This window comes from Microtus oregoni, unplaced genomic scaffold, assembly GCF_018167655.1.
Source record: "Microtus oregoni isolate MIOR12 unplaced genomic scaffold, Mior012 000008F_ref0000371, whole genome shotgun sequence".
In the NCBI taxonomy this organism is placed as follows: Eukaryota; Metazoa; Chordata; class Mammalia; order Rodentia; family Cricetidae; genus Microtus; species Microtus oregoni.
Window position 1 is genome coordinate 10434566 of NW_024543067.1, and position 26168 is coordinate 10460733.

The 26168-nt window shown below is 38.7% G+C and overlaps 1 protein-coding gene across 6 annotated transcripts; it reads right to left on the minus strand.

Annotated features, from left to right (window-relative positions):
- Positions 1-693: 693 nt before the first annotated feature.
- On the minus strand, positions 694-26136 carry Tcea1 (transcription elongation factor A1). Of its 6 annotated transcripts, none has more exons than XM_041657636.1 (10): positions 25933-26136; positions 19170-19232; positions 15841-15946; positions 13743-13830; positions 10449-10591; positions 9388-9444; positions 8381-8535; positions 6050-6196; positions 3486-3557; positions 694-2071 (listed from the first exon to the last, which is right to left on the minus strand). In XM_041657636.1, the coding sequence occupies exons 1-10, from the start codon at positions 25993-25995 to the stop codon at positions 2063-2065; spliced, it is 903 nt and encodes a 300-aa protein (XP_041513570.1). In that variant the 5' UTR covers positions 25996-26136; the 3' UTR covers positions 694-2062. The 6 variants fall into 6 exon arrangements, with proteins under 6 accessions (XP_041513570.1, XP_041513569.1, XP_041513573.1 ...); XM_041657635.1 differs by having other exon boundaries at positions 10449-10594; positions 25933-26135; XM_041657639.1 differs by lacking the exon at positions 25933-26136 and adding an exon at positions 25644-25754 and having other exon boundaries at positions 10449-10594.
- Between the last annotated feature and the right edge of the window lie 32 nt (positions 26137-26168).

A 26168-nucleotide genomic window follows, 5' to 3' on the forward strand; every position in this document is an offset into this window, starting at 1 on the left:
ATGAAATCCTCAAATCACACTTCTGAGTTTTTCTCTTTTATTCCCCACATCTCTCTCCCTCTCTAATGCAGGGTCTCTCTACTTAGCTCAGGGTAGCCTGGAACTTGCTGTGTAGACCAGACTGTTCACTGCTGGGGTTGAAGGTATGAGCCACCACACCTGGTGGTTTCATTTGTAAATTATATACAGGTTTGGATGTTTGAGTTTATGTAAGTATTTCAGAATTTTTGTCACGGCCTAGCACAATTTATAAATCAATGTTCAACAGTACTCTGAGGGGCAAGAATGTCAAGGCTGTTACTTTCTCTCCGCATGATGGTATGGCTCTTCATTATTTGCAAATGTATTTGCCCAAGTCACGTTTCTGGTGTTCACTTCAGTTACTCTGTCTAGGAAATTACTGTAAAATAAGACCCTTCAGAATGCACCCAAAACTTGGAAATGAATACTGCTGTATCGCTTTGTAGAATTAAAGTCCCGTGTGAATGAGCATCTAAGATGAGCTCATGTGCCTGAGAACCACTGTTCTCTCCATCACCAGGGGTTCAGGAAATGACAGGCTCTAACCACTGTTCAATACCAGTTTTGACCTGAGTATGACCAAGCTTAAGTAGAACAGAACCTCAGAGTATTGTTAATAGTTGGGGGAGGAAAGTTTCAATATCTAAATAAAATGACAAAATATAATACCTGTTTAACAACAAAAAAATTTATTGATTTACAAATTTTAAAATGGATCACTTAAAAGTGGGACTATTTTAACCTTATTTTAAAACTAATTCTTTTAAAATGTACTTTATTTTTAAAGTGACAGAAATTACCCATGGACCAATCCTTTTTAACATGGACATTTGTTTTCTATGTTATGTCGAACAGTCTGCAGAGCAGAGCAAACACAAAGCTTGTGTAGTGGTCTTTACACAGACGTATGGCCAGATGCGGAAACATGTAAATCATAAGCTTTACAACAGTGGCCTTTACTATATGCATCGGAACATCTGTGTCAAGAAAACTGTGAAAACCACTGCTTATTACCAGCAAAACAAGCGGGACACATTTAAACAAAGGTAAAACTTAATTGTGAAATATGCACTGTAATACTACTTGCTACAGCCAACATTTCAGTTGGCTCATCATCATCATGTAAAAAAAAAGATTCACACTAAAACATTCTTTTTTCCTTTTTTTGCAACCTCCACGTGCAAAGAGCACAGCTTAATGACTTACACAGGTCTTAGGCTTAACCCTTGGTCAATAGATTTCCAAGTGCAAGTCCAGCCATGCTGCCTCCAGGAACTCTACTGAGATGCTGACATTTCCTTCCCAGCATGTCTTCTATGGGGGAAAATTCACCAAAAGTATGCCTGGGAGGGGCTTCCTGAAAACCCTAGGAAACTATAACAGAGCTCTGTTAAACTAATAGAGTGCAAAGTCAAATAAAACCAAACTGATTGAAAAATCAAGTCGATTTCCAAAGAAAACCCTATTAAAAATGGTAATATACATGTATAAGAAATACAAAAAAAGATGACTGCAGTTAGTCACAGATGCAAGAGATCAGGGATCCGAGGCTTTGTGAGCGTGGTAATTAAGAGCAAATTCATATGCTAGTTCAAATAGTATGCACAATTTGATAAGCTGGTCAAGAGTTACTGGAATACATATCATATTTGGTACTCTAACATTTATATTACTTCTTTGCTCCTCCTTTAATATTTTAGGTACATACCAATGAGAAAAGCAATTTTGTCTTATTGCATTAATGTAGAACAACAGAATTTTTGTGTGTTCTAACTCAAAAAGTTAATATTCAATAAAATGTAACATCAACTTATAAAAATAAAAAAAAAATGCAACACATTATCTAGTTCTCTTATGGTCTCCTAGCTGATCTGAAACCACAGACAGCTTTTAAGAAAGAATGTTAGGTAAAAACAAAGACCGACCCATGGGACGGTACTGCTTACAAATATCAGGGAAACAAGTTGCCTGGCCTAATTTTAAAGCTAATTACAAAATCCATTTTTCATAATGGTCCAGATACCTTGCTGATTCTTCCAACTCAGCAGAACTGCAAAAAACAAAAGAAATACTTTGTAAGGTTTAAAAAATACAGACAATGACGTATATATCTCGATTTTATACACCCTATGACAGAGGCTCCTATGGAAAGACTTTATACATAATAGTCACTCATTTTGACCCTCCACCATAGAATTACAAGGACTATGTAACTAAAGAATAAATATGTAAAGTTTTATTTTAGTAGTTTTTAAAAGTACTTCTCTTAATGTTTCTAGGTTAAATAACTAACAATTCTTATCAGCTTTCTACATTAAACTGAACTTTCTTAAATTCCTTAAGTACCATATGGCACAACCTGTTTGGCGAACTGCTTGCAGTAAAACAAACTGTACTGTTTGCTCATCGCAGTGATAAAAGTATCCAGCATGTGTAACAGATCTAAGAGGACTATCTAGACATCCAAGTTTCTTCGTCAGGATTGAAGAGAAGCAATGACACAGGTGAGATCAGGTATTATTTATGCCGACTACATGAGGAAACACTAGATCAGTGAGTGTGAGAGACAAGAGATTTCCAATCACAGTGTGACTACAAAGACTGATTCTACCATGAGCATCGCCCAACCCCACACCACTAACAGCCTTATCATTATTAATAATAAAAGTGCCTTTGGAGCTGATATGCAATTCTAGTTTTATATGTTGTTTTTGGTGCTCAAAAAAAAAAATCCCTCAAAAATTAGCTTTCCACTGGTCTGTACAGGCACAGGCTTTCAGCAGCAGTCAGGAGAGACTAGAGCCCCGCTCCTTCTTAACTACTGGTAGATTCTGGGGGAGGAGCAATGGACAGTTGCTCCAAAGGACAGTAAAAAAAACTGCAGTTACACAGACAGTCCTGGTTAAACTCAGTGAATCACAAAACAAAACATGAATGTGAGAAAGGGACTGACGGGGAGGGGGAGATAAGAGGCTGGCAGTGAGAATAGCCAGAATACATTATATACATATGTGAAGTCAGCAAAGAACACATACAATAAACATTAGAACAGAGAACTCTTAACACATGTAATTAAAAAAAAAATAAACTTGCCTGTATGAGACAAATTCACAGAGACAATAAATATGAAGGCTTACTGAAAAGCTACCAAACCAGAACCAAGTCCATTAGAATTCCTAAAATAAACCCCAATATCATATAGAACTCTATAACATTTTCCAAAATCAAATTTATTAAAATAAGTAATAAACATACACTGCTTTTCTGGAAGAACAAGAGTGGAAATAATTCAATAACTACAGTATCTATAGGTCGTGTGATGGTAATCTAATATTCTTTCCTGCCATTCTTGCATTAAAAACATATGTGTTACTAAGATCAAACTCCAGGAGGGTACATAGTACTATCTTAGATGGTTTATGAAGAGACAGTAAGTTATCATATACAACCCAGGGGTGCCCTACCTTCCACCGATTTCCACATTCATTACATAGGACAAATGTTGTCATTGGTTCATCAGCACTACGAGTTTGCACCTGTAGCAAAATTAAATAAAAAATACTTTTGAATTACCACTAAAAATAACCCAACCTATGTAAGAATATTCTACATAAAGACATACAGTATCTCCAGTGATATCACCCTAAGAAGTGTAAGAGCTTATACAAATTCAAATACACTATTAGCAAAGGAACATAATTTCAAACTTTTGTTTTTCTAAATCCTTCTGTTCGTCTTTCATGTGTCATTTATCCAGTTAAGTAGAAAACTTCTCTGAAAGTCACTCATTAAATTATGCATTTTGCAAATGGTTAATAATCATGAAACCAGGGGCTGGAGAGATGGCTCAGAGGTTAAGAGCACTGCCTGCTCTTCCAAAGGTCCTGAGTTCAATTCCCAGCAACCACATGGTGGCTCACAACCATCTGTAATGAGGTCTGGTGCCCTCTTCTGGCCTGCAGGCATACACGCAAAACAGAATATTGTATACATAATAAATAAATAAACATTAAAAAAAATTAAAAAAAAAAGAAAAAAAAATAATCATGAAACCAATAATTAACACGTTAATGACCTACACATTAGTAAAGATGTTAATAAAATCCAAAGCATTTCTTTCTTCTTTTTTTTCTTTTTCTTGGCTTTCAAGATGGGCTTTCTCTGTGTGGCTCTGATCTCTGGCCATCCTGGAACTCACTCTTAGAGACCAGGCTAGGCTGGCCTTGAACTTACAGAGATCCACCTGTCTCTGCCTCCGAGTGCTGGGATTAAAGGCACGCACCACCACCACCGGGCCCCAAAGCATTTCTTTCTGACACACATAATTGACACAACCTCTCTAAAAGTCATGTTAAATACCCATATCTCTGCCAGGGAACGTGGCATTCTCATCTACTCTGATACATAATTAGAAATACAAGATCTCTGTATAAGGATAGTGAAGAATGTCACTTAATAACAACACATATGTTGGAAGTGAACACAGAAGAGTAAATGAATCTGATGGAATACTGTGCACTGATTAAGATATTTACAAAAAAGCTGGGTGTGGTACAAAAGCCCAACAAAATGAAGTTACCATCTCAAAGACTTGTTGTTCATTCAAGTACATGGCAGTATCACAATGGTCAATGGCTACCCAGTTTAACGGGAATGGAATTTCACATTTGCAAGCAGAAAAGCAAAACTGGAAAATGTTGAGACCATGTCTTAAAAGAAGAGTTCAAAATAGAACACTCAGGAAGACCTGGGCTGAGGACGTAGCTCAGCCATTGAAAAGTGCTTGCCAATCACAAACAAAGCCCCAGGCTCAAAACCTAGCCACAAGTTTCTGGTAAATCATCAATATGATTTTAACTTAAAGCCCACAAAAATGAACAGACATTCTAAGGGCTGAAGAGATAGATGACTGACACCTCTTCTAATCTCCAAAGGCACCAAGATACACGTGGTGCATGAGAACATGCAGGCAAAAACAGTACACACATAAAACATAAATAAATCTAAAAGGAGGAAGAATAAACATTCTAAAACTAGTATTACAAGGCCTCAGGATAAAAATAATAGTCCTAGCTGGGCGGAGGTGGTGCACACCTGTAATTGTAGTACTTGGGAAATAGAGACAGACAGATCTCTGTGCAACCAACCAAATAAATAAAAAACCAAACTCAGAGTTCTTGACTAATTTTCTGGAATCTAATGTGTTTTACACCCTGTATCTAACCATATCCTGATATCTACCTTGATAAGATGTTTTGCCAAATAACTTTAAAATGTTCAGCCAAATTTCTACATAAGCAAAAAAAAAAAAAAAAAAAAAAAATTCCCCCAGCCCTCGGAAATCCCCTAGTCTTGCAGTTTTTTTAAAGCTATTGTAAAGCCCACTGTCTCGACCACAGCTAATTTTCTCAAACCTTGCTTTAGGGACATAGCAGAGTTTAAAGTTATCTTAATTTGATTAAAAGAATTGTGCTCTTGCTTGGGAGGATCAACACCTATATCCATGACCTGAAACATGACCTTTAAGGGAAAATTTCTAAGGTTAGGAGATTATAGATATACAACAATAAAAGTAAAGAAAAAAATCCTATTTGGCAAACAAAAATGAAGATAGTGTTATTTTTATATAGACATATAACAACAGAAATTTGTTGACAGTTCTTTATGTTACTCAAAACCAAAAAGGTCAATCTTGTCATATATGAATGCAAAAGTCATCATGTTACAAATAGGAATAGGCATTTATTTGTACACAGGCCATGTGAGAGAGGAGAACTTCCCTTCACTAGATGCTTGCTAGTACATCTGGGGTTCTATAAAATTGCTACAGTTTTTATAGTAAATATTTTCATTAGCACACAAATATATCAACTTATCTTTAATTAGTTGGAATCTACCGAGAAAGTACTTTTTCACCAAAGAGGTTTATATCTTTTCTTGAAAAATATCAGGTTCTGTAATTATCTTTACTCTGAAACAGGAGTGAAACATTCTTAATGTGATCATAAGACCACAGTCAACCACAAACCTGTGTGTAAGTGCAGTTCTTCTTTTTACATTTGCCACACGTGAACAAGTCAGTCTGGGTCCCACCAGTCTTGGCCATCTGATGTTCTCTGATGGCTTCTTTCGTCAGGTTTTTCCTCATCTCTTTGAGCTCATCACTAGCCATTTCCTATGACAGAAATGGCAATATCAATGAATTACAGATACATTTGACAGCTACTCTATACCCCGAATGCTTTTATGTTCATAAAGCTTAACAATAATCAGTAATAAAAGTAAAACCAGGGCTGGAGACATGGTTCAGAGGTTAAGGGCACTGGCTGCACGTACAGAGGCCCTGAGTTCAATTTCCAGCAACCAAATGGTAACTCACAACTCTGGTGCCCTCTTCTGGCGGGCAGGCACTGTATACATAATAAATAAATCTTTAAAAAAAAAAAAAAAGTAGAAATCGGCTGACACAATTTTAGCACACGCCTTTAATCCCAGCACTCGGGAGGCAGAGGCAGGCGGATCTCTGTGAGTTCGAGACCAGCCTGGTCTACAGAGCTAGTTCCAGGACAGGCTCCAAAGCCACAGAGAAACCCTGTCTCGAAAAAAACAACAAAAAACAACAACAACAACAACAACAACAACAACAAAAACTAATAATCTTCCCCTCAGAGGATTTAAAATAATTTTCTTTCAAAATCTCTTTAAAAGACTCAGATATTTATGATAAAATTAGGTACATACACTGCTTATAAACTAACAACGCAAACCTATAGCAATCACACCTCTGGTGTGCACAAGGTGATCTTTTAAATACTCATTCCATCCTCAGAGAAAACAGGGACTTTGTACACAGAATATGCCAGGTAAATTTTTTTTTTTTAATGCCAGAAAGCACAGAGACTATCATGTTTGGGTCAAATGGGCACAAAAGTTAACATGAAGGCGAGTCTGGTGACCCAAAATAAAATGACTTCTTCAGTCACTGAAATAATTACTGTAAGGAAAACCCCCATAAGGTAGATAAGCGGCTCCAAGTCCCTTGACAGTACCTAGTAGAGGGCATGCACACACAGAAGCAACAGAGGCTACCATTCCGATTACGGTTTAACTAAACAAAGAATTTTAAGTTTATCTTTTCTTATTAAGCTAATTGGGTAACTAAGTTTGAATTTATATTCAAAACTGCTTCTACGAAAGAATCCTAGCTATAAATGACATCTTAGAAATGGCTCTCTTGCAGTGGTTACCTACTCAAGTAACAGGCTCAACAGTGGATGAACTCACTAGATGGAAGATTAGTGGAGTACTTTACAGTGGGAAAACTCCCTGACATTACCCAAAGTCACTAAAAAAAAAAACCCCAAGAGGAAATGCATGCCAAGAGGAAAGTACCAAGACACTATGCTCCCTCTGACAGAATGTATCTGAAGCAAAATCCATCACTTAAGAAAAGGGAAGCTTAAGTATAGTAAAACTATTTGGAAAATCAAGCAGAGAGAAAAATAAAGAAGTATGATCTAATGCAATATTCACAGAAATGTATGTGTGGAAAGAGCTAGTTCTTCAACATAGCAGCACCACAGAGGAAAAAGGCAGAGGGGGAGGGGATGTGAGGGACAAAAGAGACTGCTTTAAGCTAGACCTGATGATATATGTGGTACTCGGAGAGGCAGAGACTGGCAAATCTCCATGAATTCGAGTCCAGCCTAGTCCATAGAGTAAGTTCTAGGACAGCCAGGGCTACACAAAGAAACCCTGTCTGGAAACATCCCCACAAAAGAAACTGCTTTAGCTTAAAAAAACAACAACAAATCAAAGGTAATGTGTAGACTTCAGCTCCTGGCACACGTAGAGCATAATCAGGGAGACGTGAATATGAGTAAGTATCATACCATGGCAAGGCCATGTGTTTAGCTGGATGTGGTAATGATAATGTAGCTACATACGGAAAAGTATTTAAATAGATATTTAAAAAGTATGTATACATGCATGGGTTGAAAGAGTAAACACCAGGGATTTTCTTGACATAAATTCAAAAGCAAAGAACAGAAAAAAAAGGATGATTAAAAAAAAAAAAAAGAAAGAAAAGCCAGGTAGTGGTGCTGCATGTCTTTAATCCCAGCTCTCAGGAAGCAGAAGCAGGCAGATCTCTGTGTTCCAGGTCAGCCTGGTCTATAAACTGAGTTCCAGGAAGCCACAGTTATGCAAAGAAACCCTGTCTTGAAAAACAAAACAAAAAGACAGAAGGAAGAAACCGACAGTGGAAATGGAGCAAGTGATCTTGAGGTTTCTAACATATACATTTATCACACTTGTTTCCGAAGCAGTTTCGCACAAGCACTTCCACAGACTTGCTCACCTCTGCTGTCATCCTAGCAAACAGGTCAGGAGGAATATTCCCACACAGCACATTTTTTCTTAAATTTGGATTTTTTGCATCTTTAAGATTTGATATCCTACTTCGTACTCTGTTTTTGTATTTCATGTCTGTATTCCTTATTTCTTGATATATAGGTACTTGGCCATTAAGGAAAAAAGATTGTTATAAAGATAACATTTTTTTTTTGTTCTGCCAAGTTCAAAATTCTTAAATTTTCTAAACAATTCATAAAAATGTTTTCCATAGAAAAATACTTTCAGATTCCTTCTTCTGTAATTGGTCAATAGTACTCATCTTTACAACTGTTGACTCAATGATGCTTTTTAAAAATGTTTAATGTCAGAAGCAAGCATCGACATGATTTCAAAGAGGTACTCTGACAAAACCCAAGTTATCAGATATTTGAAAGAGTTCTAAAATCACACGTTTTTAACTTGATTAAGTCTGAATCCCACTAAGGACCTCAAAATCTATGAGCACGGCCATAACTCCCTCAGAGGTCTTATGAGAGGAGAGCACCTGAGGCCACACTAGAGACGCAGGCCAGGTCAAAGCAGAGACCAAGGCCCAGAGGGGCTCATATTTTATAAAGGGCAGTTCCTCAAAAACAACATTCCCATCTTACACTGCCACATAGGCACTCTCCTTGCAGCCTTTTCTATGGTACCAGGCATGAACACATGTGCTGGCAGAAGGAACAGGGACTATGTAGTCTGAGGCCCTCCCACTGAGTGGGCCTCACATTTTCCCTGCCATTTCACACAACTAAAATTCAGATGCTACACTTCCAATATACAAAGGCTGAAAAAATTACCATTAATCATATGCTGTTTAGTTTTGAATGAGAGAAAAACAAATGAAATAAACAGAAATGCCCTTCTTCCTAAAAAAAAGTACAGAATAAACCTTTGACTTATGTAGGAGGACAGGGACAATTAACCTCACAGATTACTACACACAGCTATGGATGTGAACATAAAGGATATCTTCTTCAATCTGGGATCCCAGTTCTTCCTCATCAGCTCCAATAGCAATGTAGTCATCTAGAAACAGAAATGAAAAACTCATCAAAACACTCCTATTTCTTCAGTCCCATTTGCCTCATCCACAGACTCTCTGAGTTTGTTAGGACCTGGTATCTTTCAGCCCACTACTCCTTTCCTCTGGAGTTGATCTAAGACCTGTATCACAGCACTCTTGCACCAATGACTCCTTTTCATATACTAGGCAGCTCCTCATTTCACAACACCATAAATTCTGGGTGTTCCAACAGAGGGACAGAGAAAGAACAGTTATTAAGAAGAAATGCCTTGTCTCCCATGACATAGATTTTAACACAGAGAAGCTTCTCATTTCATCTGCCACTCATATACATAGACATACTCAGAAGACTATCACAGATGCTCGAAAGAAGGGAAAGAATAAAGAGAACTGCAAGATAGAAAAAGGGAAAAACAGAGAGGCAGTAAGGAAATTCAAGTAGAAAGGGTCAAGTAAGCAGCAAAACTGGTCACCATAGCTATGCACAGTTCAGCATAACTGAAAAGAAAAAGGGTTAATTTATTTAAGATGTCAAACATTCTGCCTACCAAACTTACTTTCTTAACTTAAACATTTTAGGGACACCACATGGTGTTTCACGATAGTATGAAACCTGAAAATCGTTGGCATGTGAAGTCTAAGGATTAGTATTTCTTGGTATTCCCCATGGAAATGTAAACTGTAAATTGCTTTTCTAACTATAAGTATAAAAATGAATTACTAATATAAAAGTTAAATACTCTATGCCATACTAATTTTAACAATTCATCTTGTTACTGCTCAACCTAAGGTCAAGGTAATGAGTTTGCAAATCTGAGATTTACATAGGAAATGATTAAATTAGCATGAACCAAGAAAAGTATCAACACTCTAGAAGGCTGTGCTTGTTGTTGGTGCCAGTGTCCTCCTTCCTACTGCCCTCTAAGAACTATCAGCAGGAAGACACATGTAAAACACCAGCACGAAGGTGGAGATGGTAAGGGGGTGCAAACAACCCTAAACTTACCTCCTGTCCGGAGAGCTGCAGCAAGCATCTCCCTACACTTTAACCGCACAGAATCAGAAGTGCTTGGTGCCCGAGGAAAAGATGAAACGTAAGTGTCTCGAGTGTTTGTCTCATCCCTTCTGCTGCTTACATTGCCGCTGGAACTACTAAAATACACATACATGAGTACACAGACCAGAAAACAATTAAGAAAACCTTCTGAATAGCACTGTCATTACAATGTAAAAATAAATACTTGGGGTCTAAATGAGATAGCATTTCAGTCACCATTATGTAACAGAAATGTCACCTACATATAGACTAAACGTTTTTAAAAAATTGAATCCAATAGATAAATCTCATGCCTTAAAAAAGAAAACAAAACAAAACAAAACAAAACTGGGCAGTGGTGGCACATGCCCTTAGCCCTAGCACTTGGGAGACAGAGGCAGGTTTGAGGCCAGCCTGGTCTACAGAGTGAGTTCCGGGACAGCCAGGGCTACACAGAGAAAGCCTGTTCTAAAAGACTGAATTACAAACAAAAACAAATATTCTGACTTTATTTTCCTTTAAACATTAACAGCAGCGATTTTTTTCTTTTTAAGACAGAGGCTCACTGCATAGTCCTGGTTAATCTGGAACTATCTATGTAGATCAGGCTGGCCTTAATGAGAGGTCTTCCTGCCTCTACCTCTTGAGTACTAGGATTAAAGTGAGCCCAGTCCTATACCTTTTTTTTAGCAGGAAAAAGTATACATCGAAGTTCAATACAGTATAGAATAATCAAGGATCTTGGCTTTTGTAAAGGGATAAGGGGATGAGGCCAGAAAAGAGTGCAGAATGCACTCAAACTAGAAAGAGGAAAAAACTGTTTCAAAACTTACATACTAGTCAGACAACAGGGTTCTAATCAAGACTGTAAAAAGATTTCTTTCTAAAATAGTGGCTTAATCTGAATAATCTAAAAATTTTCTAGTCAACTCCAAAACTTCAATTACATCTGACTAACTTCATCTACTGGACATTCACTCAAACAAGTTCTTTTCAAAATGATTCTGTGTAATCTCAATTAAATGCTATCACAAGTCATTTTCAAAGGCTTATTAAGCTGTCCATCCCTCCTATCTACTGTAGAACTAACTTGCTGTGTTTGCTGTTAAGAATACATCTCCTCCACTTCTCTCCAGGACAAACCACTTTTAAACACCGAAACTGCTCACTGTGGAAAAGTTATCAGCATCATCTAACTCTAGTTAGTTTCTTCTTATGAACCATGTACTTAGAAAATCCTGTCTACAAGGGTTCGTATACTGTTTTTCACTCTCCTATAAGACAAAGTTTCCCAAAAGCAAGAACTAGGATCTCATCCTTTATGTATTTTCAATGTGTAGCATGGCATCTCTAAGTAGTAAATGAAAAAAGAATTATTCATTTTTGCAGCAAGGTCTCACATTGCTCAGGTTGACTTTGAACTCTATGAAGCCAAGCCTTCTGCTTCTACCTCCCAAGTACGGGGATTTCAGATATGTGCCACCGTGCCCCATTTTACGGCTTTTGGGAATTGAATCCAGGCTTTGCATATGCTCAGCAGGCACTATACCAAAGGAACTACATCTCCAGCCCCAACCAATGTTAAAAAACAAAACAAAACTTCTTAAATACTGTAAAGCTTTTGCTTCTTGCCTATGGCCAATACTTAACCAAAGTACTGCAACTTGCCTGTACGGGCTGATTCGCTTCACTATCACCAACCTTGTCTCTTAAAATGTGATGCATAGGCCTGAACCACTTAAAGTTTCTCAAATTCTAGCACCAAAATGTAAAACCTTAGTCAACCTCGAGTCACTCAGATCTGACTTACAACTTCCTTTATATTATACCCCAGGAAAGTCTGGATAGTCATGTTTACTCTTATGTGTTGTTCTGGATAGATGCCAGGCTTTAGCACATAAATATTCCACCTAAACTTTAAATACTAATAAAACTATACTAAAAATTTTCTTTTTTTTTAAAATTTATTTTATTATTATTATTTTATGTTCATTGGTGTGAGGGTCAGATACCCTGGAACTGGAGCTACAGACAGTTGTGAGCTGCCATGTGGGTGCTGGGAATTGAACTCAGGACCTCTGGAAGAGCAGCGGTGCTCTTAACCGCTGAACCATCTCTCCAGCCCTAAAAATTTTCTTAAATGGCTAAATTTAGACCAAAAAAATAAATAAATAAATAAACTTACTAAGTTTTGGCCCCCAAAAGCTCATAGGGAGTGGGACTATCAGGAGGTGTGGCTTTGTTGGAGGAAGTGTGTCACAATGGGGATGGGCTTTGAGTTTCCCTTTCCTCAAGCTACTCCTCCTGTCAGTAGACTTCCTGTCACCTGCAAGATGTAGGACTCTCAGCTGCTTCTCAGCATCAGGTCTCCTACACATCACCATGTCCCCACTAATGTTGATCATGGACAGAACCTCCGAAAGTGAACCACCCCAATTGAATGTTTTCCTTTGTAGGAGTTGCCATGGTCATGGTGTCTCTTCATAGCAAGAGAAATCCTAACTATGACAGTATAATATAAATTATCTTGCTTTCTTTTTGTAGACTTCTATTTTTCTTCTAAAATTCTAAGAAATCTTGCTAAATGTTTTAAAGATGGCTATACATGTGTGCTAATTCCATCTGACTAGACAGAGGAAGGAGGAGAGGAGGCAGGATCAGAAAACCAGGGACAAAGTGATGGCGCAGGTAAACAAACTAGCTAGTTTTCCTGTCTGCTTATTTGTTAACTTGATACAAGCTAGAACTGTCTGGTAAGAGGAACCTCAACTGGAAAAATGTTTCTACTAGATTGCTGACTACTAGAGTAGTCCCTGTGGTATTTTTTGACTAATAATTGATATGTAAGGGTCCAAGTCACTATGGTGTCACTATTGGTCCTGGGTTGCACAAGACGGCAGCAAGCCACAGGAAGCAAGCCATTAAATAGCATTCATTCCTCCATGGCTTCTGCTCCGGTTTCTTATTTGGCTTCCCTCAATGAGCTGTGTCCTGGGATATGTATGCCAAATAAATCCTTTAGATCATAATCTCCCCCCGCCACACACACACACATACACACACTCGGCTTCCTTTCTTTCCTTTTCTTGTCTTCTTCTTCTTTTTGGAGACAGGGTTTCCCTGTGTAGCCCTGGCTGTCCTGGAACTCACTCTGTAAACCAGAGTGGCTTTGAACTCAAGAGATTCACCTGCCTCTGCCTCCTGAGTGCTAGAAGCCCTACAATAGCAACTGCAGCAGAAATTAATTCAAATAAAGTGAGTTACCTTTCTTCTCTTGCTTCAGGGCTATTCTGTGATGAAATTGCAGGTTCTTTTTTCTTTTCTTCAGAATCTTTATCAGTTGATGGTCCATCTGCAAAATTTATCAAATTCCTAAACAGTCTACTTTTGTTAAAAATGAAAACAAAGAATTGCACATTAATAGCCTATATAAGCCAAAAACAAACATTTAAAAAAAATCAGCTCCCAAAGAGGCTGATTTTTAACTTAACATTAAAATCTTCAATTTCCCACAACTGTATATAAAGTATAAGCAAACTATTATGTTAGCATCTGTATTGAGGTACTTTTTACAATACCTGTACAATCAACACTCCTAAACTGTCACTTGGAAAGAAAGAAGAATTCACATGCCAATGGCAGCTGAAAGTTTAAAAGGAGAATATGCAAAGGAAAGAGTGTGGATGAATATGAACACAGCCATCCCGAAAATGAGAGCTCATGCAGAGAACAATAGTATCTAAGTGATTTTTCAAGAAGTTAAAAATGTTAAAGTGCCACCTACAGCACAGATAAGTATTTCTGGGAAAGTAAATAAAGAGCATCTTCATAGAGACCATTCCAGCCTCACTACGGTCCACTCAGCACCTCTTTTAACTCAATGATCTGTCAATAGAGCTGCGTTTCACTGGCTCCTGTAGCCTCCTACACCTCTGGTCTACCTGCCTGAAATCCTGGTACTTGAGAGGAAGAGAAAGGAGGATCAGGAGTTTAAGGTTATCCTTTGCTACACTGAGTTCAAGGTTAGCCTGCATTATATGACACTTTGCCTTAAATAAATAAACAAACAAACAAATAAATGTCAAAACAGAATAAGAGAAGGTTATTATATTCTCCAAAATGCTATCACAGGAGAAAAATCAAATGCTTAAAGAATTGATTAAATTAGAAAACTAAATACGATTCTGGAGTAGCTATTGAAGGAAGTAAAAACTGTAAAGGACATTATAGTGTGTCCTAGTTTGGTTCTCTGTTGCTATACTAAAACAAAAACCAAAAGCAGCGTGGGTAGGAAAGGGTTCATCTGCTTTACCTCATCTATCACCAAGGGAAGCCAAGGCAGGGACTCAAGCAGGGTAGGAACCAAGAGTCATGAAATGAAGCACAGTGAGGAATGCTACTTACTGGCTTATTGTACATAGTTGTTTGATTTCTTTTATAACCTAGGAACACATGTCCAGTGGTGTCACTAACCATAGTGGGCTGGGCCTTCCCACATTTATTATTAATCAAGAAAATGTTCCACACACTAGCATACAGGTCAATCTTATGATGACAATTTCTCAGTTGAGGTTCCCTCTTCTCAGATAAACCTAGCTTGTATCAAGTTAACAAAAAACTAAAAGGTACATAGGGATAGCAACAAATTAGAGCATGAACTGTAAATTAAAGTATTACACCAATGCTTGCTTTCCTTTATTATAATTGCATAAGAAAATATGCACATGACTACAATTCTAAATCCTCTGTAGACAGCTTACACAACATAGTGGGAGTCCATCTCAAATAACTGGAGGAAACCAGGACAGAAAGGAAGTGTTCTGAGGTGATTATACTTAAGTATTAGAAAATAAAATGACACATTTAAGTATTCTCACATGATTTTTAAGAGAGATCGCTAGACATGGAAAATCATGCCATGGTGGCACATGCCTTTAATCCCAGCACTTGGGAGGCAGAGATAGGTGGATCTGAGTTCAAGGACAGCCTGGTCTACAGAGCAAGTTCCAGAACAGTCAGGACTACAGAGAAACCCTATGGTCTTGAAAAAAAAAAAAAAGGAAAAGAAAATAACAAAAGCTGATCTGAACAAATGAATTATGGGCAGTCATTTTAAAAACACTTCAGAAAGCATCACGACCTGTTCTTTGAAGAAAAGTTTTGAAGGAGTTTATCTACAGTTACAACTGTCAGAGACCACTGAGTTTATCAGCCTACAACTTTCAAACAAATTAAAACAGGGCCCTCATCCCTATTAGAAAGCAATGATTTCACAAAGTCTAGATTCATAGACAAAAAAATGCAGCAGCCATTTGAACAAGTCAGGATATCATAAATATATGCCAGCAAAGATCAATTTTACCTAATAATTTTTTCCAGGATTTGATGAGTGATTTGGCTAAAGATGTGACTTCTTCATCTGTACTCTGCTTGCGAATAGCGTTGACAGACATTCCAATTCTAGTAGACTGCAAGGCAACAACAACAAAGTGTCCATCAATGCTGTCCCAAACAATTCAGTATATTAATCACACTTGCTTCTTTTTCAGACTTTTTTTTTCTATTTCAGATTTAAAAATTTCAATAATTTGCATTCTGGTGAAAGTACACATATCTTCAGATCACACACTGGACTCACCAATGCTTCATTACTGAGATCAACAACTTGGTACTGTGCTATCAAGGCCAATGGAGTAATGAAATGAAATCAGTCTCTCAGGGAGAAATGAGGGTGAGGTGTAGAATTTACGTGGACAGATAGATATCTGCATAAGCTCTTCCACAGAGATACCTCAGAGCACTGCCAATAACTCATAGCAAAGTTATCCAAACAAAACTACCACCTAGAGATTAAGAAGAATCTTTATTTTTTGATCCTATGTAAGCAGCATATAATTTGGTATTAAAATGGGTTTCAGAATACAGATAAAATTTAACATGCAGTAATATTACACGAGGATTATACTAGAATAACTAGGTATATAAGTCTTCCCAAGAACCTTTCACCATTGAGATCATTATACCTATTTTTAAAGATAAAGAGACTGGAAATACCAATATAACCTGCTCATCATTATACTATTGCTCATTGGCACGATTAGAATTTTCATCTCTGCTTCACCACTTCTAGAATGAATGCTCTTTCCAACTCACTAAAAACCATAAAAGCGATGACAGTTCAATTATGAAGAGTAAATAACAATGGTAAATTATTCAGAAGTTCAAGTTGTTAGTAGACAATCTTTCAAAACATGGTCTATGGAAGAAAAACACAACAAAGAAATTCTTAGTTGTTTAAAAAATAAAGGAAAATCCCTGCTGATACCTTTGAGGTACAAAAGTAATTGGTACTTAAAAGCTTCCTTCTAAATTATTCAACCCTCAGCACAAAAGCAGAAGAATTTAGAATACATAGTGGGGCTGCAGTAGCCTGTGTTGTACCGCTCAGAAAGCTGAGCCAAAGCAGGTGAGGTTCAATAGCAAAAGAATGAAAAGGATCCCAAATTTTACACCCACCTGCAATATTTGGGGTTAACAAAGCAAATTTTCTAAAACAAAAAAATCCTAATTTTGGGCTGGAGAGATGGCTCAGTGGTTAAGAACATTGCCTGCTCTTCCAAAGGTCCTGAGTTCAATTCCCAGCAACCGCACGGTGGTTCACAACCATCTGTAAAGAGATCTGATGCCCACTTCTGGCCGCAGACACACAGACAGAATACTGAGAATACTGTATACATAATAAATAAATCTTTAAAAAAAATCCTAATTTTGGATATATGGAGGAAATAACTTGAATTATTGAGTTGTTATGACAAACAGAATAACACCCAACAGTGCTGAAAAATGTATCCTAGAAACTCCTGCAGAAGACCAAGATATAAGGAGAAGAATAAACTGAGCTGTTGGGTGATGGCTGTTTAATGATCACAGGGTGCTTTGATTATTAAAACCACCATTCTTCGCACCTGTTCTAAGAATCCAGCTTTTGACAATAAATGTGCTTACATAAAGAAGAGACTATTAGCTCCATGACAAGAAATCAGGCTGATGAAGTGGAGTGAAAAAGAACCACTGCATGTTTCTTTTCCAATAATTAGTACACACTTGGGAAACTGGAAGAAAGCAGAGGATGGAGACCAATGGGAAACTATTATAAACAGGTTGTCTAAAGAGTGGTCTGTGACACTGAAGCAGAGACACTGCCCATCATCCACCAAGGTTTCTGTTTAACATCAAGCATAGGAGAAAAGGCAGGGAGGAAGACAGAGTGGCAGGACAGGGAGCACTCAGGAACTGACTGCACATCTAGACCAAATGGCTCCAAATCAGAAATCCCAATCACCATGACATACAAGCTGTCTGCTTCAAGTTCTGGGGACAGAACATAAGCCCTGTATATGGTAAAGAAATGCTATATTCCTAGTTGAGTAATTAAGATTTTTTACACAATATTTTGCTCATGTTTCACCCTTCTCCTGTAACTCTTCCCAGATGCTCTCCACCTTCCTACCCAACTAACTTTGTTTTGTCTCTCTCAGAAAACAAAACAAATCAAAAACAAAAAAATTGCCCAAGACCCACAGAAGTAAACAGGCAAAAGACTAATAAGACCAAAAGTGACAGACAAAATGAAATAAAAAATTCCACAAAAATATCAGAGTTCATTTTCTATTGGCCAACTACTGGATATGAGGCCTGCTCTGGAATGTGGTTGATATACCCAAGTCAGACTCCACTGGGGGGAAAATGATTTCCCCTTCCTTCTAGGTACCAGCTGCAGATAAATTCCCGGCTAAGGTAGAAAACTGTGTCTACTTCCCTTCCCTTCTCAGGGCTGGCTTGAACCTGCACATGCTGTCAGTCCCTGTGCGCTAAGTTAGAATGTGCATCTGTCCTGCTGTGTCTGCAGTCATCCGTCATCTGTGGTTCTTAACAATCTTTTCACTTCCTCTACCAAGCCTTGAGAAGGGTTTAATGAAGATATCTGATTAGGACTAAGTACTCCACAGTCTCTCACTCTCTACACAGTCCATTTGTGGGTCTCTGTGTTAATCACCATCTCTGATTGGGTTGAGTGAAGTGAGGAACTGATGTGTCACTGAATTATTTTAGTAAAGAGTCCCTTTAGTAAAGTAATAGTATTAGCTTTTCTGCTAGGTACACGACCTATCTAGTCTCAGGTCCTTGGCCACTTTATTCATTTCAGATATGGGTTTCATTTCATGGAGTGGGCCTCAATCCATTAAAAAAAAAGTGTTTGGTTACTCACTCCCATAACATTTGTGCACTATTTTTTACAGTATATTTATAGACAGGTCACAGGATTTGTAGCTGGGTGATACTGCCTTTCTCCTTCAGTGCCATACAATGTACTTTCTAGCACCATGAACACTAGTCAATAGGACTGAAGCTTCTAGTCAGGCATCAGCTCAACTTCTCCAAGCTCATTAAGTCAGTGTCTTCAAGGGTTCTCAGCATCAGGTTCTTGAGAGCAAACCAAGAGCATTGTATTTTATTATATACATACATCATCAATGGCAATTGACTGATTAATGTTGACATCTTAAAAAAAAAGAATGGTCTATTCTATAAAAGGATAGATTAAAAACATGTTATTGGTAATGAAGATGACCCATTATTATAATTATGGCAATTACCAATTTAAACACTGTGATACACAGAAACACATACCTGTAATAATTCCAGAGTCATGGGAATATTCTTAAGCTCTTTCAGCAAATCCAATGCACCAGCCTATAAAATAAAACAGGTTCATACTGAATTCCCATGGAAGTAAAGCAAGGACTAGCCAATTAACAACTTATAATGGCTCATCTACTCACTTGAGTACAACAATACATATATGCATGTACATATATACATCACCTTACAACAGAGATTAAAACAGCAGAGGTTCATAACACCTGCTTTCTGAACTATGGCTAGCACTTGTGAAGTAATTTTGAATTGTATTTTCAAATGTGTCTCCCCTGAAGAAATGTAAAACTTCTTACTGTAATGAACAGCTGCTACAGCGTCTCAGTGCTTATCCGTGCACATGGAGAGGAGGAGAAGGTCAATATTGCTTATCTAACAATCAGTCACAAGAACACTGCTATCTACCTGGTTCTTACAGAATAGTAAAGAGCAATTTCTAAAAAAAAAAAAAAAAAAAAAAAAAAAAAATCAGGATTTACATCTGTTATGCTTCTAAGGCTATACTGATGTGGGATAACACTCTGCATGCTGTGGATATGTTTTATTACCATTGGTTAATGAATACTGCACTTGGGGGAGTCAGAGAACGACTTTCAAGTGTTGGTTCTCTGCCCCCACTTAGGGTTTCAGGGATGGCACTTGGACTATTAGGACATCTCATCTGCCCTCTCTCCACAAGTTTTGACATTCTGCTATAAAAGTATACAGTACACTACAAAGAGCCATCTGGTCAACTATATATGTAACTCATGCTGCCTATCAAACTCTTAAAATATGAAAATAATTCACCTTACAAATCAATGAAAACACAGCATACCTTGGAACAATAAAAATCCCAAACCATAGTGCATGCTATAAAAAGAAGCAAGGACTTTAATACTGTATTTCCTTAAAAACTCTTAAAAGTATTTTTGTAAACATGCATAAGTGTTTTGGCTGTGTATGTGTCTGAGCACCACAAACATGCGTAGTGCATTTGGAGGCTAAAGGAGCATGTTGAATCCCCTAGGACTGGAGTTACAGCCCTTGTTATTCACTATCTGGGGTACTGGAAATCAAATCTGGGTCCTCTGAAGAGTGCTCTTAACTGGGGTATCACTCTAGTCCTTTGTACTGTTATCTTTAAAAATAATAAATAAATAAAACCAAGAAAATATTTTTAGTTATGATTATTTGAAGTCATCCTACGTCAGACCTGACCTTCCAGAATAAAAGATTAACATCTCTTCTGAAAACATCAATATAGAACATTTTACTTTAACCATAAATTTGAAAGAAAAATTATGAAATAGATTATTACAAAGGATTTTAACAATTTGTAGCTTATAGATCCTTTTTATGTTAAAATTCTGTAAACTTCATACTTAAAGTGAACTAAATACAGTGAAACTGTTAGAACAAGTTTTAAGAAATTCATTTCACAGCACTTGCTAGTCTCAAGAGGTGCAAAGCTAATCCATCTACACACCTCACATAACCTCATTTAATGCTAAGGGTACTGTATTCACTATAGAAATGTTACTGCCTCATTACTAGGAGCTGCCCAAATCCCTTTTAGGACTATCACGTAATACAGCATGAGGTATCATAATATCTTGTCAATATGAAAAATTCTGGAATTCTCAAGAGTCCAAAGGCTTTTAACAAATGGTAGATCTATCTGTATTCTCTATTTTCTTTCTTTCTTTCTTTCTTTCTTTCTTTTTTTTTTGGTTTTTCGAGACAGGGTTTCTCTGTGGTTTTGGAGCCTGTCCTGGCACTAGCTCTTGAAGACCAGGCTGGTCTCGAACTCACAGAGATCCGCCTGCCTCTGCCTCCCAAATGCTGGGATTAAAGGCATGCGCCACCACCACAGCCTGGCTTTTGTTATACAATCACATTTTTCTTCAAGCCACATCTTCATGGACTTTCTGATCCATTTTAGACTACAGATCAATAAGAGGTTAACAAATCAAATTTATAGGTGCTTCTTAAAAAGCAGCACCTCTCCTAAGCACACATGCCATGTCATACAGAAAGCTGATTTTAAAAAAATATCAGTAACACAACACATGATTTAAGCCGTTTTCCAAGTAGAGACAACAGAGTGACCTTAACTTGACTTTCTGTTTCTACTCAGACCTTGGGGGAGAATAGGTTTAGAAGACCAAGGCTGTGACGGGAGGAAAGGATAAGAGACACAACTATGCTTGTTTTCAACAACTACCATTGTTACAACCAGTATTCACTCACGGGTCTTTACAAAATAAACTAAGATGAGCTGAATAAAAAAGTATGATTATATTATAACTCAGTGACAACTTATCAAGTTACTCTGTACCAGCTATTGTGCTAAGTACTTCAAAAATTTGTATATTTTATGTGAATGAGTGTTTGTCTGCAATGTATTGGTGTGTGTGCTGCCTGTAGAGGCCAGAAGAGAAAGTTGACCCTCTGGGACTGGAGTTACAGTTAATTCTAAGCCCCCAATGTGGGCGCTGGGAACTAAACCCAGGTCCTCGGCAAGAGCAGGAAGTCCTCTCTTAACAGCTGAGCCATCTCTTCAGTCCTTCAACAGACACTTAATGCCATATAAAAAGTTCCATTCTGGCCGGGCGGTGGTGGCGCACGCCTTTAATCCCAGCACTCGGGAGGCAGATCTCTGTGAGTTCGAGGCCAGCCTGGTCTACAAGAGCTAGTGCCAGGACAGGCTCCAAAGGTACAGAGAAACCCCGTCTCGAAAAACTAAAAAAAAAAAGAAAGTTCCATTCTGTGTGAGCAGATAGCAATAAAAGACAGTAATCCCTTAGGATTTCACAGAATTTCATTTTATGATGGAGATTGAAGCCAAAGTCTCTTACATGCTAACCTACTACCAAGCTATACACCCAGCCCCAGGGATTAAAACAAAACAAACAATAAAAACCTCTACAGTTTGTGCTCCGGCACAACTGTGTTTCCCATTCCTCTGGCCCACCGCTGACAATTGTGCTCTGAACTTACTACCACACAAAAGCTGCATTCTGTCCTTCCCAGTCACCTACCTCCAGCATCAAGTTCATTGCAGCATCACCTATAGGTAATGATGCAAGAGACAGAAAGATTTGACTCTCAACTTCCAAAGCCACATTTAGTTCACAGAACTGACTGAAAAATAAACTATAGCTATCACACTATTCTATTACGTTTTTAGCGCTCTTATTGTTAACAGAAGTGGTTTTTCTTTTTTTTTACAAAACACAGTATTCAAACTTCCAGGCAACCTAATTTATATAAAACTATAGGATTCAAATATCCTTCCTCTCCACAAGCAAAAGCAGGAGGTACAAGGGACTTATAGTTAAGAACATGTGCTGTATTACCGCCTGACTAGATTCCAATCCATACTCTTGTTTTCTAATTTTAAAAATCCTCTTGAAGCTTTTCACATACTGAAGAGAACAACACAGCCCCTAGGAGGTAGATGAAATGGTCTAGTACACAGTGAAATATTAAAACGCAGAAACACCGGGCACAAGACAGTTTGGTGGGCAGAGTAAAGGCCCCATATAGATCTATCTTCAAAACAGACACACAGAAGTCCAGTAAATATGAAAAAGATGTCCAGAGCATTTCACTAAAGAGTAATTTAAAGGACAAGTATCAACAAGAATTGGAACAATATGAGATCAAAACAGTCAAGCACGACTGATGGCAATGTAAAATGGTATGAGCCACTTTGTGGGAGGAAAAAAAAAAGAATTACTTTTTTTTTTTGATAGTTTCCTAAATGGTTAAGTAGATTTGGGGTGTAGTTTAATAATATAGTGTTTGCCTAGGCATCCAGACCCAGGATAAAAAGAAATGTTATCCAGACACTGCAAGGCTCAGTACTTCTACTCCGAGGTATATTCCTAACAGAAATAAAAACACGCCAACACAAACATACATAAGAATATCTTAGCATAGTTTTACAACCTAAAGTGGAAACAGCCTAGATGCACATCAAAAAGATAAACCCAAATGTGATATAAGTGCCAGTACAATAAAATACTATTCTATAAGCCGGGCGGTGGTGGTGCACGCCTTTAATCCCAGCACTGTGATCTCTGTGAGTTCGAGGCCAGCCTGGTCTAGAAGAGCTAGTTCCAGGACAGGAACCAAAAAGCTACAGAGAAACCCTGTCTCGAAAATTGTGCCCCCCCCCAAAAAAAACTATTCTATAATAATGAAGAATGAAATATGAAATATTAAGAAGACATGACACAGATTAGACTTTAAAACACATATAGTAAGCGAAGCATGGTGGCACGTATCTTGGGTCCCAGTCAGCTACTCAAGATACTAAAAAGAGAATCAGGGAGTTCTTAACTAGTCAAGACAACATAGTGACACTCTGTCTAAAAACAACACAAAACAAAACACTACAGTAAGTGAAAGAACTAGTTATGTCACATTCTGTAAGAGTTCATTGATATGGAATTTCCAGAACCAGTAAAGACACAATGTACGTAGTGGTGTTTACGTTTCCAAGTTCTCCTTTATAGAATGGGACTACTATACTAGCAAAACTATCTGAGTAATAAAAACTGGTAAGATTTATAATTAGTAGCCGGGCAGTGGTGGCGCACTCCTTTAATCCCAGCACTTGGGAAGGGGAGGCAGGTGGATCTCTGTGAGTTCGAGGCCAGCCTGGTCTACAAGCGCTAGTTCCAGGACAGGAACCAAAAGCTACAGAGAAACCCTGTCTCGAAAAATCCAAAAAAAAAAAAAGATTTATAATTAGTGGATTTAGAGGAATACATGGCTCAGAGTACCAGCTCAATAATTGGTAGCTGTTTTTAATTAAGTGACATCTACTCTACAGCTTTATTAAAATGAAATGATATTTAAAAAGCAGTACTTTGCCGGGTGGTGGTGGCGCACACCTTTAATCCCAGCACTCGGGAGGCAGAGGCAGGCGGATCTCTGTGAGTTCGAGGCCAGCCTGGTCTAGAAAAGCTAGTTCCAGGACAGGAACCAAAAGCTACGGAGAAACCCTGTCTCGAAAATCCAAAAAAAAAAAGCCTATTAAAAAGCAGTACTTAGATTTGTCTATTAGTGACAACTATCATACTTCAAGCAGTTTCCATTTTTATGGTCTAAAATAACTTAAAAATAGCTCCTTTTCATAGTTCATGCCTGTAATCTCATTTAAGAAGAAACGGACTCAGGAGAATCACATGAGACCAGGAGTTCCAGGTCAGCTTCCAGCTACAGAGCAAGACCCCATCTTTAAAACAAAACAACACACACACACACACACACAATGGAGGTTGAGAGTGGGCAGGGTTATGGGCCAGGACGTTAGTTCCAGCACTAAAGTGGCAGAGGCAGGCAGGCAGTCTTTAGCAGTTTGAGGCCAGCCTGGTCTACAGATCGTGTTCCAGGAAAGCCAGGGCTATTCAGAGAAAGCCTCAAGTTGTCCTCTGACCTATGCACGCGTGCACACGCATAAATAAAAGTTAATGTTTTTCAACTTTAGAATTCACGGAGAAAGAGTTGTCATTTTGACCTTTCTCTTTATTTCATCAGCCTGCTTGAATTTTAGTGGAGAGGAAAATGAAAGAAAAAGCAATGAAAAGAACCAGCTTTATCTTTCTTTCTTAAGGCGAATTTTCATACTGGTTAAGGTTGTGCACTATCAGAAAACAGACTCGAGAATTACTTGAAGTTTATGCTGACGGATTAGGGAAAAGAAATTACCCAGTTAATAAGTTTTTCCTCCTGAGAGCTTTGAGTGTAGCAAACTAGGGACCTCCAGGCATAGAGGAAAGTTTTCCAATTTAATCTAAAAAATAAAAATGTTCAACCTATCATAACCCAAACTCATCTCTTGCAGCAAGGAATGAAATGGCTCAATCAGTAAGGGCGATAAACGACACAGGTTAATATCTGGAACAGAAAACAAACAGGAAATGGCTGAAAATAAAATTGCAAATGCAGATTAACAGGGCATGAAATTAAATGCCGGGCAAACGCACCTATTGAAGAAAAAGAGGAACAAGGATATCCGAAGTCTTAATTATTCGGTATTAACACTAATTCCTAAGCTGGCAGTGAGTGGAAAACTAGCTAGCTCCGGGCTCAACCACAACTGCACAGTACTTAAGCTTACAAAATGAATATACTCACAACTGTGTCCTAGCTACAAAAGAATTCTGCACGGGTTTGTGACTCTAAAGCGCGGCACACATGTAAGCATCCCCTTACGGCTTTAATTTCTTAAATGGGGACAAATTATTTCTAGCACTTTGATAATGAAAATGTGCCGAGTGCACCGAAGAATAAACTCAGGTGTCAAGCAAAGGGATGGAAAAGTGGGATCTCCTAACACAGACGATGTCGCCGGCCCGCCACTAACTCAGCACCACAGCCACCCACCAGGGGCCCACCAGGAAGGAGTGTGGTTTTTAACCGTGGCGGTCCTGTCATCGCACCCAGGCCTACTTGCTAAGAGACGGCGGGCTGTGTCTAATCGCGATGCCCGGGGTGAGGCGGAGCTGGGATCAACACACTTTACCGCCCGCCTGAAACGGACCGCGCCACCCCGAGAAGCCGCGGCCATCGCGTCTTCTCTCAGCCGGCGAGGGCTTCGCTCCGGGGCTCCCCGCGGACGTTGTCAGCACCGACGTGGAAGCCGGAAGGGCGCGCGGCGCGGCCCGGCCCTGACTGGCTGGCTCCGCGTGGGCCGGGGCTGCGGTTTCGGCCGCGGCCTGCCCGAGACCCGCCCGCTCACCGCGTTCTTCTTCTGCACCATCTTGTCCATCTTCTTGGCAATGCGAACCACCTCGTCCTCCATGGCTCAGGAAGGCCTCCGCTCGCCCGGCCGCAGCGGACGGGAAGCGGGAGAAGCGGCGCGGACGCTCGACGAGCCGGGAAGCACACAGCCTAGGCTTTCCTCACAGACCGGGCCCGCGGCGGCGGCGGCGGCAGTGGCGGCGAACGCTCCGCCCCCTAGGCCGCGCCAGTCGA